We start from the raw sequence: 13,503 nt of genomic DNA on the forward strand, positions 1-13,503 counted from the left end.
TAAGACAAAATGAGATGGCTACCAAAGAGCACGTATGGAGAAGAAACCGACACTGAACATTAGGCAGACAAATTCATGTCCTGAAGTTCAAAAGAAGACGAACCGGCCATGTTCCTGATGCCACGCCCCTTAAAGGCACACATACCACACTACAGGTCCAGCTGTTGTAACTCGGTTTGTCCCAAAGTACATTACACTTTACAAAACCATTTTTAAATTGTGTATTTATAACAGAGCACTATTTTTCAATATTTAAAACATTTTAAAAATGCAGTAGTTAGTTTCTCAGAAAACAATATTTCAGTTCATTTTGATAGGGAATAATGAATATATGTCATGGGAGAAAATTGAATTATAGTTGGACTATGTAGTCTTGAAGCTGCAAGCAAGACCGTAGCTTCACGTCACTGCGCTCTGCCTTTAAAATCTCTGCGAAAAGAAATGCCCCCATCTCATTCACGTGCTCGGACGGCAAGAGGCAAAGCAGCCATGGCTAGCATGACATTCATTTTAAAGTATTGCCAAAAACGAAATGTTACCGGTTGGTAACATTATCCGACGATATGTAGATAATGGATGAATGAATTCATTTTGGAAGCATTAGCTTTACCTGTTGTCTGGCACATTTCTAAACACATTTTGCTACATGTTAAATTCATGAATACAGTATTTATTTAAAGCGCCATGTCAATTGCTATCCAGGTTTTATCTTTTACACCAGGAATGCTAACCATTCGTGGAACTTTGTTCATTCGCAGAAATGCCTCACAAAGGTGCTGAACAAACGAAGGAAGAAAGGCTGAGTTTTGAGCCATCCACCCTTAACGTGCCCCAGTGTAGCAAAGCCTCGCCCTTTCTCCAGCATTATTCTTGTGCTGATATTCTTTGCTTCCGTCTGTAGAGACGCGACAATATAGTGCGGGTCTGAGCATGGAGAGGGACTGCGGTTGTTTTCTTTCAAAAAACACCTGTCCAAACAGCCGCAAAGCCAAGGGCAACTCTCTCCTGTCAACACTGGTGACAGCTCTCGAGAAAAAAAAAAAAAAAAAAAAATCTAGCCAAGACAATTCCTAAGACGTCCACTCGAGCGAAACAATGCACGTGGGACTGGTGTGACCCCAGCCGGGCCGACCATTTCTGCCCCGTTTGTAGTCTGCATTGGAGCCGACACCTGGTTGGAGAGATACAGCCTTTTGTTTTGTTTATCCGTGCGGTTTCAAAGGCACTTAATCCACTACTGGTTTCAGTGACGCTGACGAGACCAAAAAAAAAGAAAGAAAGAAAAAAAAATGGTGTCTGAACGAGGCCCCTCTAATAACAAAAGGCTCAGCACTACTGTCTTTGGTAATTAATTAATAGCGCGTATAAGCTTTTATTGGGTGTTTGTATCATCTGTCTGGAGTAGATTTCGAGGCTATTTTAGTGAAGATTCACAGAACAAAGACCAGGTGGATCATTATTAGCCAGCAGTGACTTGGCTAGCGCTGTATAGGGAGGGAGTGGGGGTGGTCATGTTTCAGTCCTTAGTCTTAAATTTCAACCGTTTTGCTCGAGCACACGGCATCATTGTCAGTTCGCTGTGAGCATTGATTCGATGAGTGAAAGATTGCAAGATCGAAACTCATTGAAACCATATTCACTGACCAATTGTCATTTTCAGCGTCAAACTTTTATTTAAAAACAGAAAGCAGCGAAATAATCATCAGTTTGAACTGCAAATATGCGAGTCGTCATTTTACTTACATCGCATCGGGGGAATCTAGATGTTCACATTTAATTTCATGATGGGTATGGTCCAGCTTTTGATGATTTGCTTCAATGTCAACATTTACATATAGAAACAAACTATTAAAGTGTCACTCTTCACGAACAATAGATACATGTAAACATCTTTTCTAAGGCTTTATCAAGACAGTGTCATCATTGAATTTGGGAGGAAGTGCACAGAGAGAAACATGGCGAGAGGGTATACTTTCAACAGCTGAATCTTATTTAACTAGAATTCTAGAAATACACCATTTAAAAGTCTCTTGTTTGCAAATTGTGCTCATGAGTGTGCTGCAGAAAAAAAAACAACTAAGCGCTAATTAATTTTAGCACCGCATTCAGAAATGTCAGAAAACTGTGGCGAGACCTTGTTCTTGTTCACCTCAATCTTCAAACCGAGAATGCACCCCTGCTGTCGGCTGCGAGGCAGCGGCGGATGCTGAAGCCCATTTACTTACGTTCTGATTGGTGGATGATGAATCACAGACATTAAATGGGGACAGAATGGTGGTTCTTCGCTAAATGAACGCCCTAGGTTCTTCATCTCAACCATACGGACGACAGACGAGTACGGACGACGCAGTTTGGACACGTCAACCCGGGAGGAAAATACTGACTGACAAGATGGCATCGTGGTGGCTTTGCGTGGACTCACTGCACCGCACACATGGAGCTGCGAGGGGTGTTGACCGTCCTGGCCACCATATCTTGACTGTAGTTTACGATGTCCGCCTTGACCACACGCTGCAAGAATGCAAAAAGAGGAACACACCAGTAAGTCGCAGCATTTTTTGTTCAGAATCATGACTGCATTCCAGAACAGAAGGTCAAAATCCACAATATAGCGAGACCATATACTTTGCATTTTGTGTGTTACCACAGTTGAAACTGCAGCTCTGATTTACGCAACAGACATACAGTACATTCCATGAAAAATTCCATAGCGGGGATCGCTGTGAAAATGACTGACTATACTTTTTGTTCTTACCTACGGTACAGCGCCTCCACAAAGTATTCATCGCTTTTCACCTTTTCCACATTCAGTTATGCACAACTTTTTGGGGAAAAAAAATCAACTTGACTAAGAATAAAAATACTAAGAAATCATACAAAAGTGTTCACAGCCCTTCCGGCAAAGCTCAAAATTTAGCTCGGGCATCTTTGAGAGGTTCCGAAAGTTTAATTGGAGTCCACATGACGTAAGTTTAGTTAATTGGACACGATTTGGAAAAGGTCTATATAAGGTGTCACAGGTGTCAGTGCAGGTCAGGGCACAACCCAAGCACCAAGTGAAAGGAATTGTCTGTTGACGTGCAAGACAGGATTGCCTCGAGGCAATCATCTGGGGAAGGGTACAGAAAAATATTCTGCTGCTTTGAAGGTTCCAACGACAACAGTGGCCCAGACCGAGCCCAGACTTGAATGCATGCAACCATCTCTGGAGAGATCTTAAAATGGTGCCGACACTCCCCATCCAGCCTGTTGGAGTTTGAGAGGTGTTGCAAAGAGGAATGGTTGAAACTCCCTAACGATAGGGGCGCCAAACTTGTGGCATCATACATTATAAGACTTGAGGCTCCAATTACTGCCAAAGATCTTGAAGAAACATTTTTTCACGTTGTCGTTATGGGTGTTTTGTGTAGAAATTTGTGGCCATAACAAAAAAAGATTTGATTCCATTTTGGGTTGAGGCTGTAATAACAAAATGTGGAAAAAGTCAAATGATGTGAATAACATTTTGTTGTGACGAAAAGGACTACAAAATGACACCGTTCTAAAATTCCAGGAGCTATTTCACAGCTAAATACTACAACAGGGAAACAACTCGATCCTCTAGTGATACTCATCGATAGTATGCTACTGGGGAAACGTACTTTCAACTATTGAACCAGACATATTTTGCTTTGCTGGCGGTTCTCTTGTCTAATCGGGCCTTCATCCTGCGGGTAGTTGACCAGCTCGGCCTTCACTATCCTCTGAGCAGGTACGACACATGCCAGGCAGCAGAGAGAGATTGAGGACAAAAAAAGAACATGAGCAAAGGAGAGAAAAATAGTCACGGTGAGAATGGAGAGTGAGGGCAGGTAGATCATGGACATGTGGGACGATAGGGAGGAAATTGTTGTGCGATAGACATAGGACACGGACGACGTCGGTCTTAAGCGGAAAACAGCGGCCCTGCCCCATTAGCAGGCGCGCAGATGTTGGGCTGGCGAATGAATGAGCTGCTGAGGCCTGGTGTCGAGGCCAGTGATGGATCTGAGGGCTCGCTATCTGATCCCAAAGACAGAGAAGCAAGAAGGAAGGGGCAGCCGGGCAGATATAATTCTGTCATGGGTCGTGACCCTTGTGTTCAGCTTGCGATAGCTGACAGCTGATAATGAGGCTTGACTGAGCCCATGACTCCACCTCTAAACAAGCACAGAGAGCAGACATCCCATCCATTGATCCATTCTCTGAAACGCTTATCAAAATAAATAAATCATTCAGGCAGCATTATTGAAGAAGTAGCTTGAAACAGGAAGTGTCCATCGTCATCGCAAGAGTACCATAAACTGACTCACATTCTCTCCGCCAAACGCAGGGCACACAGACATACAAACCATCCGTGCCCACACTCACACCCAAGGACAATTTGGAGTGTTCAATCAGCCTGCCGTGCATATTTTTGGAATGTGAGAGGGCAACGGCGTACTTGCAGAAAACCCACGCAGGCCCGGGGAGAATATGCAAACTCCGCACGGGAAGGCCGGGGCCGGAATCCAACCACGGACCTCTGCGCCGTGAGGCAGACGTGCGAACCAGTCGACCACCTTGACCCGATACGGCACGGTGAAATATAATCTGGCCACTGGAGAATTTAATCGGATTTATTTTTTGGGCTCAAACATGTAGAGTTGTGTAGGTGTAAAACAAAAATGCTAGAGGGAGTAAGCAGCGTCCATTTTTCCAGGTTGTACAAGTGGTACTTGAGGGACATTCAGTAGCAGCTTTCATCAATTGTTTTTGGAAGAGTTGTTCCCAACCCTCTGCTCTGCGGTGTGTCAAATTCACAAGACACTGATTTTCACTTTAAAGGGATTTTAAAACAAATACGTGTTCCATAATTAAAACGACAAGACCACCACCGTGTATCACTTCGTTTTTTTCACACAGCCTCTCTCTCAGCTTGATAGACATGGATTAAAGCACTTTGTTCCTGTGACAGAGGGGAGGAAGAACAAAGTAGATGGACAGCTCCATTAGTCAGTATGCAGCGGTAGTGGCAGCGGTGATGATGGGCTTGAGAATCCGGCCAGTGCTCTCCTTACATGCTCTCCTCCTCTCCCAGGGCCGTGACCTCTCCGCAAGCCCCAGCACATCGAGCGCTACCCAGCCAGGTCGGCTCCAACCGCTCGTATCGGAGCGAGGATTAATGCTTCTGGGGGAGGTGACCCTGTAAATCCTAAGGCTGCCACATTCGGGCAACCCGTCCTCGCTGGCAGGCCGAAGCCTCTTTTAGGCCAACACAGCACGTTGCGGGGATAAACGAAATAAATCAGCCAGCTAAAGTTACCTTCTCACCCCCGCAAATGCATACCTTTAACCTCTGACTTCACGCATTAATGTGGCCAATGTGGGTCTTCTTTACAGACGGGCAGCTCCACTGGCAGGTAGAGCGTCACTTGAGGCAGACGCAACAAACCAGTGTTTATGCAACAAAAGGTCATTTACAGTGTGTGATGACCTCTGCTGACCTAACACACTCCCAGTGACCTCCATTAGAAGCAGCATAATGTTACATACTCTGTGTGACTGATCATTTTTCTCAGGTCAATGAATCCACGAAGACGAAGAAAAAGTAACGTCCAAGACTAGGAGAGACCTTTTGTTGAAATCTGAGACTTGAATGACTCACCTGGGACTGTTCTATCTCAGCTTTGTTCAACTTTACGCCGAGAATCTCAGCCGCAACCCTCTGGAAACAAAGATACACCTGAAGACAGTAACACAACGTGAAACATTAACCCTACCCGATGTGATCAAAATCATGCTTTTGTTGGCTGATGCTCACCGAGTCCCCGGTCTTGGCGGACACAAACTGACTGATGAGGCCGTTCTCTTGGCAAAAGCGCTGGTGCTTGTCGGACTTCACCGTCCTCATGTGCTCCAGGTCGACTGGGGCCGAAACACAAGCGTGACAAATGAGCAGACTCGCGTTTCGCACTTCAGGTAAACTGTCACGTATATCCCAACATAAACAGCAGACATAACTGTTTACATAAACCAGAGTCACAAAGAGACTGACAACAAAACATAACTCGATAGTTATGCTGCCGTCAGTACCGCTAGTTTTGATGTTGCTCATGACCGAAGTAATGGGGGCTTTTGTAACATAATCACTACATAGGGAAGAAAAAGATCACTTTTTTTACTTTAAAAAAAAAGAGGGATCAGCAAAAAAAGAACAACAACAATGAACTTGACTTTATATTAAATATTCTTTTGTTGTCCTTTCTCAATCACATTGCTTGGCGGTGTGGAACTGATTGAATCATCATCAAAAGCTTTGAAAACATTAACAAATTCAATTTTGACCTCAGTAGAAACTTTTGTTTCGACTAAAATTGAAATATCGGCTCATCTTTTATTGGATTTCATATTTTTATACAGGGCGGCCCGGTCGTTCAGTGGTTAGCACGTCGACTTCAAAGTGCAGAGGTGCCGGGTTCGATTCCAGCTCCGGCCTCCCTGTGTGGAGTTGGCATGTTCTCCCCGGGCCTGCGTGGGTTTTCTCCGGGTACTCCGGTTTCCTTCCACATTCCAAAAACATGCATGGCAGGCTGATTGAACGCTCTAAATTGTCCCTAGGTGTGAATGTGAGCGTGGATGGTTGTTCGTCTCTGCGTGCCCTGTGATTGGCTGGCAACCGATTCAGGGTGTCCCCCGCCTACTGCCCGGAGACAGCTGGGATAGGCTCCAGCACCCCCGCGACCCTAGTAAGGATCAAGCGGTTTGGAAAATGGATGGATGGATGGATATTTTTATACATGACTGCAGAGGAGTGGTGTCTGACAAGTCATGAACCTCTGCGCCATGTCACTGCCATCCGTACAGAAGTCTGATAAAGTCAACTGAACCACTCAGTGGACATGCGACTTATTTCTTCCCTTCAAGATGATCAATTCAGTAACCCAAAACCTGGCATGCAAAACCATTGGGAGACATCCCACCAGTCAAGTACACTTCCACCCTGAAGCCGAGAACCTTTATTTGACCTGACGCTGACAAATCAGTAGCAGAGATGGTCAGGAACAATAAGTGAACAAGGACTCCAGGCTAAAGTCACAGCAAGAACGCTAAAGCGTAAGAGCTTTGATTTATGAGGGCAGAAGGTGGGCACACAGGTCCAAGAAATGGGGACTGTCACCTGATTTGCGCAGGCTACAATGACAACGTCTTCTTTTTTAGCTTTTGTCTTGGTGCTGGCTGAGCATTTGACTCCTTTGGAGTGATACCGACTGCTCTGGTTCTCCCTTTTCCTCCATGTGGGGTCATGCTGGGGTCGACGGGAAGGTCACCCGGGGGTCTCGCTGCTGAAAAGCAATAGCCTGTCTCTTTATTTCTGGCTTTGTGCACGTAGGCGGCCACACCCGGTATCTGGTGCCTATGTGGGTCTATGGCACCCGGAGGAAGTCAGGCTACTGTACGGTGTTGCATTTCTCTCGTCCCCCGTCTGAGAGCTTTCTTCTTTGTGTGATGTTGCCAAAGATTTACTGTGTTCTCATGCCCTGGGAGCGTGTGCGAGAGAGAGTTGCACCCAGAAGGACAGATATATAGTCTGGGAGAACATAAATACTGCATTTATTGAGCAATATTAATATCTCAGCAAGTCACATGACCCCAAAAATGCCAGCAGGCAAGCCATAGAAACTAAACAAATACTTTTAAGGGGGTTCGGGGGGGGGGGGGGGGGGAGGGGTCATTTTCCAGTAGAAGCCGATTATCATGGTCATAAGAGACACATAAACAGAAACCTTTCAGGGCAAGGGCAGACTGTCATGTCGCAGCCCGGGAGTAAACAAAGCTATCTCCCAGGCGTCAGCAGGTTATTAATTCCCATCATTAACATGCAAAGGTACCTCCATGCTACTAGGGGTAAACATTCCTAATCCTTTGGATCCTGCACACTTGGGTTAGGTCAGTCATGTGTCAGTGTCACATTTGGGCAACATTAACATCAACACTGACTTCAGAGTGGAGATGCACATTCACTGGATGTAAAAAAGACGAGGGGTGCAAATACGTGCTTTATTTCTGAGAGCTGAGAGTGGAAACAAGACTGGAAGACAAAAAGCTGGCATTAGCTGCCCGCGACTACCAGTCCCTTAGCCTGAGATTGCGGTTGTAATTTCCAAACTGCACAACATCGTCATGAGGTGTTTGTACATTCTGAGATCTTGGCCCCCTGACATCTAAAAACTTGTTTTTGATCGAGTACAAGTGCTTACATTTGATTACTCGCTGATACCAAGTACAGATATGTCTTGTGGTTAAAATGTCTTGTTTCAAACAAACATTGTTCAACTATGGCATAAGTTGCACTCAATTACAGCTTTTTTGGGGGGGAGAAAACAACTTGTTATGATTGACATTTTAAAAACGCAGTTGCAGACTAACAACCTTGACGTACATTTTATTTAAAAGTCTGTAACACGTGGTATTTCAGTTATGTGGTGTCATTGTCTGAATACTAAAAGGAGTCCACAGATGATAGACAAAGAAATATGGGGTGGAGAAGAACGGCAAGTTTGGTAGAGAGGAACAAGTGTGTTAACTGTGTCAACTACAATATAAAGAAACAGAAACAGAAATAAAAGGCTACTTCTTGAGAATACGACAAGTTAGAAAATGAAATTGTGACAGGACAACTGAAATCATACTTCAACACAGCATTGATTGCTCTCTTAACTCAATGTGCTGTGCTGTGCTGTGCCGTGTCGTCCGCCAAGCCCGTCCTCCAAAGCCACGGAATTGTGTTTTGAGTGTGGCTGGAGCTGAGCTTGCGGCGGGTCTCAAGAAACTCAGACGGACCCAACCCGCAACTGGCAAGGCAGTCCGGCTATCTTCATTGCCACCTGAGCAGGGTTCACGATAAATTTTGCACAGCATCATCTGCAGCTGGCTAACATTTTTAGGAGCGAATGACAGAAATACATTTTTTTCATTGGTCAAACTAAACAGAAACATTTGGGAAAATTTTGTAGCATGTGGCATCTGTCTTTCTACACTCAATACAAGGTTAATCCTAGCGTTTTAGTGTTTCGCTCAATTTGTCTACCTAATGTACCCATCTCTACTTATCAGGTCAAAACAATCTCGCCGCCATGCTCTGGTTTCCTTCCATGTCTGTCAAACTGTACATCAGCTTAACAACCCGGAGGAAGTGACTGCAAACACGACCTTAAACTGTGTGGGCCTCCGAGCGCGTAACAGATAGTGTCTTAGGTCTTGACATCACTCGTCAAGACCGATGGCTCTCCCTCGTTCTGGTCACCGTCACTGTTTATTTCAAATATTTGCATGCCAATGCGGTGAATTCTGAGTGAGCAGCTGGAGATAAAGCTCGAATGGATATAGGAGGCTTTTACGCACAAGTAGCTGTTATTTAGGTGATAGGGTTTGTTAGTGTGCCCTTTTTGGAGAGAAAAAAAATATTCTGGCACCATCGTCCTGTGCTTGTATGCTTCAATGGCCATTGACATTGTGGTGCTCCTTCCGGTGCGCACGCCTTGACCAACGGGGGAGGGGGTGGAATGCCTTGCTCCACTGATTGTGTTTACATATCTGTTATTTGAAGGGTTTAAAATGTGAACTTGACCGATAGATTTTACTTTCATAAGAAACTCGACAGTCTATTCTTCTTCTTATAAATGAAGGCTATTCCATGCGAGAAATTGCTAATAAATTGAAGATTTCCTACTATGGTGTGTACTACTCCCTTCAGAGGACAGCACAAACAGCTCTAACCGGAGTCAAAAAAGAAGTGGGAGAGGCCGCGTTGCACAACTGAGCAAGAAAACAAGTAAATTAGAGTCTCTAGTTTGAGAAACAGACGCCTCACAGGTCCCCAACTGGCATCTTCATTAAATAGTACCCGCAAAACACCAGTGTCAACATCTACAGTGAAGAGGCGGCTGCGGGATTCTGGGCTTCAGGGCAGAGTGGCAAAGAAAAAGCCATATCTGAGACTGGCCAACAAAAGAAAAAGATTAAGATGGGCAAAAGAACACATACATTGGACAGAGGAAGATTGTAAAAAAGTGTTGTGGACGGGTGAATCCAAGTTTGAGGTGTTAGGATCAAAAAGAAGAACGTTTGTGAGACGCAGAACAAATGAAAAGATGCTCGAAGAATGCCTGACGCCATCTGTTAAGCATGGAGGAGGTAATGTGATGGATCTGGGGTTGCTTTGGTGCTGGTAAGGTGGGAGATTTGTATAGGGTAAAAGGGATTCTGAATAGGAAGGCTATCACTCCATTTTGCAACGCCATGCCATACCCAGTGGACAGCGCTTTATTGGAGCCAATTTCATCCTACAACAAGACAATGACCCCAAACACACCCTCAAATTGTGCGAGAACTATTTAGAGCAGAAGCAGGCAGCTGGTATTCTATCGGTAATGGAGTGGCCAGCGCAGTCACCAGATCTGAACCCCATTGAGCTGTTGTGGGAGCAGCTTGACCGTATGGTACGCAAGAAGTGCCCATCCAACCAATCCAACTTGTGGGAGCTGCTTCTGGAAGCGTGGGGTGCAATTTCTCCAGATTACCTCAACAAATTAACAGCTAGAATGCCAAAGGTCTGCAATGCCGTAATTGCTGCAAATGGAGGATTCTTTGACGAAAGCAAAGTTAGATGCAAAAAAAATCTTATTTCAAATTAAAATCATTATTTATAACCATGTCAATGTCTTGACTTTATTTTCTATTCATTTCACAACGTTTGGTGGTGAATAAGTGACTTTTCATGGAAAACAAAATTGTTTGGGTGACCCTAAACTTTTGAACGGTAGTGTAAAAAAAATTCCTCGTCTCACCCCCCCTCGGGTGGTGTCCGTCCCTCATTCAGCTCGGGTCCTCTAGCAGAGGCCAGGAAGCTTGAGGGTTCTGCGCAGTATCCTTGCTGTTCCCAGCACTGCACATTTCTGGACTGAGATGTCCGATGTTGTTCCCGGGATCTGTAGCAACCACTCATCTAGTTTGGGGGTCACTGCCCCGAGTGCTCCGAACACCACAGGCACGACTGTCTCCTTTAACTTCCAGGCTCTCTTCAGCTCCTCTCTGAGCCCTTGGTATTTCTCGAGTTTCTCGTGTTCCTTCTTCCTGATGTTTCCATCACTTGGGACCGCTACATCCACTACAATGGCTTTCCTCTGGCCTTTATCTATGATCACGCTATCTGGTTGGTTCGCCATTACCATCTTGTCAGTCTGGATCTGAAAGTCCCACAGGATCTTCGCTCTGTCATTCTCCACCGCCTTCAGAGGTGTTTCCCATTTTGACCTTGGGGTTTCCAGTCCATACTCCGCACAGATATTTTGGTAGACTATGCTGGTTATGGCGTTCCATGTAGGCTTTCCCTGCCAGCAACTTACACCCTGAAGTTATGTGTTGGATCGTCTCAGGTGCCTCTTTGCACAACCTACACCTTGGGTCTTGTCTGGTGTGGTATCTTGGCCTCAATGGCTCTGGTGCTCAGGGCCTGCTCCTGAGCAGCCAGGATGAGTGCCATTGGCTTCAAGTGTGGTTTTCCACATCCTCATCGAGTTCGTAACGAAGGCTCTTAGGGTCCTGTTCACCTTATACAACTCCAAGCATTCAGTGATCCATGTATGTGGCATTGAGTCGAGTATTGGCTTTCTTGTAATCAATCCAAGCTGTGCACAGGTTGGTACGTCGGGACCTGCAGTCTTGTGCGACTGTTATGTCAACCAGGAGCTGATGTTTGGCTCCTCTGGTATCCCTACCAATGCCCTTCTGTGCTTCGCTCATGTATTGATCAATGTGTCCACTTATCTTATCCGCAATGATGCCTGACATGAACTTCCATGTTGTGGAGAGACAGGTTATTGGCCGATAGTTGGATGGGACTGGACCCTTGAGTGATCCTTCTTGATCAGAATCGTTCGCCCTTCGGTTAGCGATCGTGGGTGAGTCCCATCCCTCAGCAGCTAATTCATTTGTGCTGCTAGGCGCTCATGGAGTGCTGTGAGTTTCTTTAGCCAGTAGGTGTGGACCATGTCTGGGCCTGGTGCTGTCCAGTTCTTCATATCTGAGACTCTTTCCTGTATGTCTGCTACTGTTATGGTAACTGGGTTCGGGGAGGTTGCTGTGCTACTCTCTCAGGGTCACCAGCCATTGTGCACTGCTGTTATGTGCAACCTCCTTCTCCCATATGCCTTTCCAGTACCTTTCAGTTTCCAGTCTTGGTGGGCCAGCTCTGTTGTTTGGACCCTGCCACTGAGCGTACACTTTCGCAGGTTGTGTTGCGAACAGCCTGTTTATTCGTCTGGCCTCATTCTTTCGTGTACCGCTTTAGGAGGCTGGACAAGGCTTGGAACCTTTGTTTGGCAGTTTCGAGTGCTTGAGGTATGGTCATCTGCATGTACCTCTCAGGTATCGGCCTTTTCATCACACCTCTCTGGGCTTCCATCAATTGACTCACATCTTTCCGAGCCGCCTTGATCTTAGCCTCCAACGTCTTTTCCATGGTGGGTAACGTATGTCATGGCTTCCACGGTTACTCTTATCGCCAAGCATCTCTAGGATCACTGATGCTGAAGCGTATATCAGCTCATTGGTTTCCGTGATCGTTACGGTATTGATCGCCCTCAGTGCTGCATTCACACTTTCCATGAGACTTTCAGGTGGTGCTTCACATAGCCATTGTAATCGGTTTCTAGGATGCCCAGCTTTCAGTTGCTGCCAATCTTATCATCTGCATTCATTGGGGCTTGCCTCCCAATCTCTGGTATGACCTCCTCTGATCTGGCAGCCTGGGGCCCTCCTCAACGGAACCTGCATTGTACCTCATCAATCTCAAGTTGTGACAGCAGTTGCCGTTTGTGGATGTTGGAACACTGAGCTACTAATTGTTTCGTGGTCAACCGCGACTGTGGGTTTCGAAGTAACCATTTAGCACACATTCTCTGCATGTAACCACTCTGACTAGGGTTGCTTGAGTAGTAGCATTCCAACAGAGCCATGTTATCGCATCTCGCCCATCTCCGCTTTGTTCCAGTAGCCCATTTTTCATCAAGGTGCTCTGGTTTCTAATGACATCCTCCTGGCAAATGACTCTGGAGACCACGTGTGTTTGGTTTTATTGGACTTAACTGCAGCATTTGATACAGTGGATCACAGTATTCTGCTGACTCGTTTGCAGCACTTGGTGGGCATTGGCGGCAGTGCTCTTGAGTGGTTTGGGTCCTATCTAGCTGACAGGACCTTTTGTGTCAGCCTTGGCTGCTCTGAGTCACGCACTGCTCCCCTGTCATGTGGTGTTCCACAGGGCTCAATTCTGGGGCCTCTGCTGTTCTCGCTGTATCTGCTCCCGTTGGGTTCCATCTTAAGGAAACATGGTATTCCCTTCCACTGCTATGCAGATGACTGCCAGATCTATGTCCCACTGAGCAAGAAAGACGCCTTCTCGTTAAGGCCACTCCTATCCTGTCTGGAAGAAATCAAAACCTG

General features: G+C 45.8%; 1 protein-coding gene across 4 annotated transcripts in view; it reads right to left on the reverse strand.

The window, feature by feature from the left end:
• Positions 1-13,503, reverse strand: part of LOC127606639 (ras-related protein Rab-28) — a 294,192-nt gene that overhangs the window by 251,968 nt on the left and 28,721 nt on the right. For 2 of the 4 annotated variants that reach the window (XM_052074940.1, XM_052074941.1), the window contains 2 exons: positions 5,822-5,925; positions 5,707-5,743 (listed from right to left, as the gene is read on the reverse strand). In XM_052074940.1, the coding sequence (XP_051930900.1) occupies positions 5,707-5,743; positions 5,822-5,925 (141 nt within the window). Of the gene's footprint in view, positions 1-1,647; positions 2,512-3,641; positions 3,744-5,665; positions 5,744-5,821; positions 5,926-13,503 lie in introns of those variants that run through there. The other 2 variants (XM_052074942.1, XM_052074943.1) reach the window with 2 other exon arrangements.

Source organism: Hippocampus zosterae, chromosome 1, assembly GCF_025434085.1.
Source record: "Hippocampus zosterae strain Florida chromosome 1, ASM2543408v3, whole genome shotgun sequence".
Taxonomy (NCBI): Eukaryota; Metazoa; Chordata; class Actinopteri; order Syngnathiformes; family Syngnathidae; genus Hippocampus; species Hippocampus zosterae.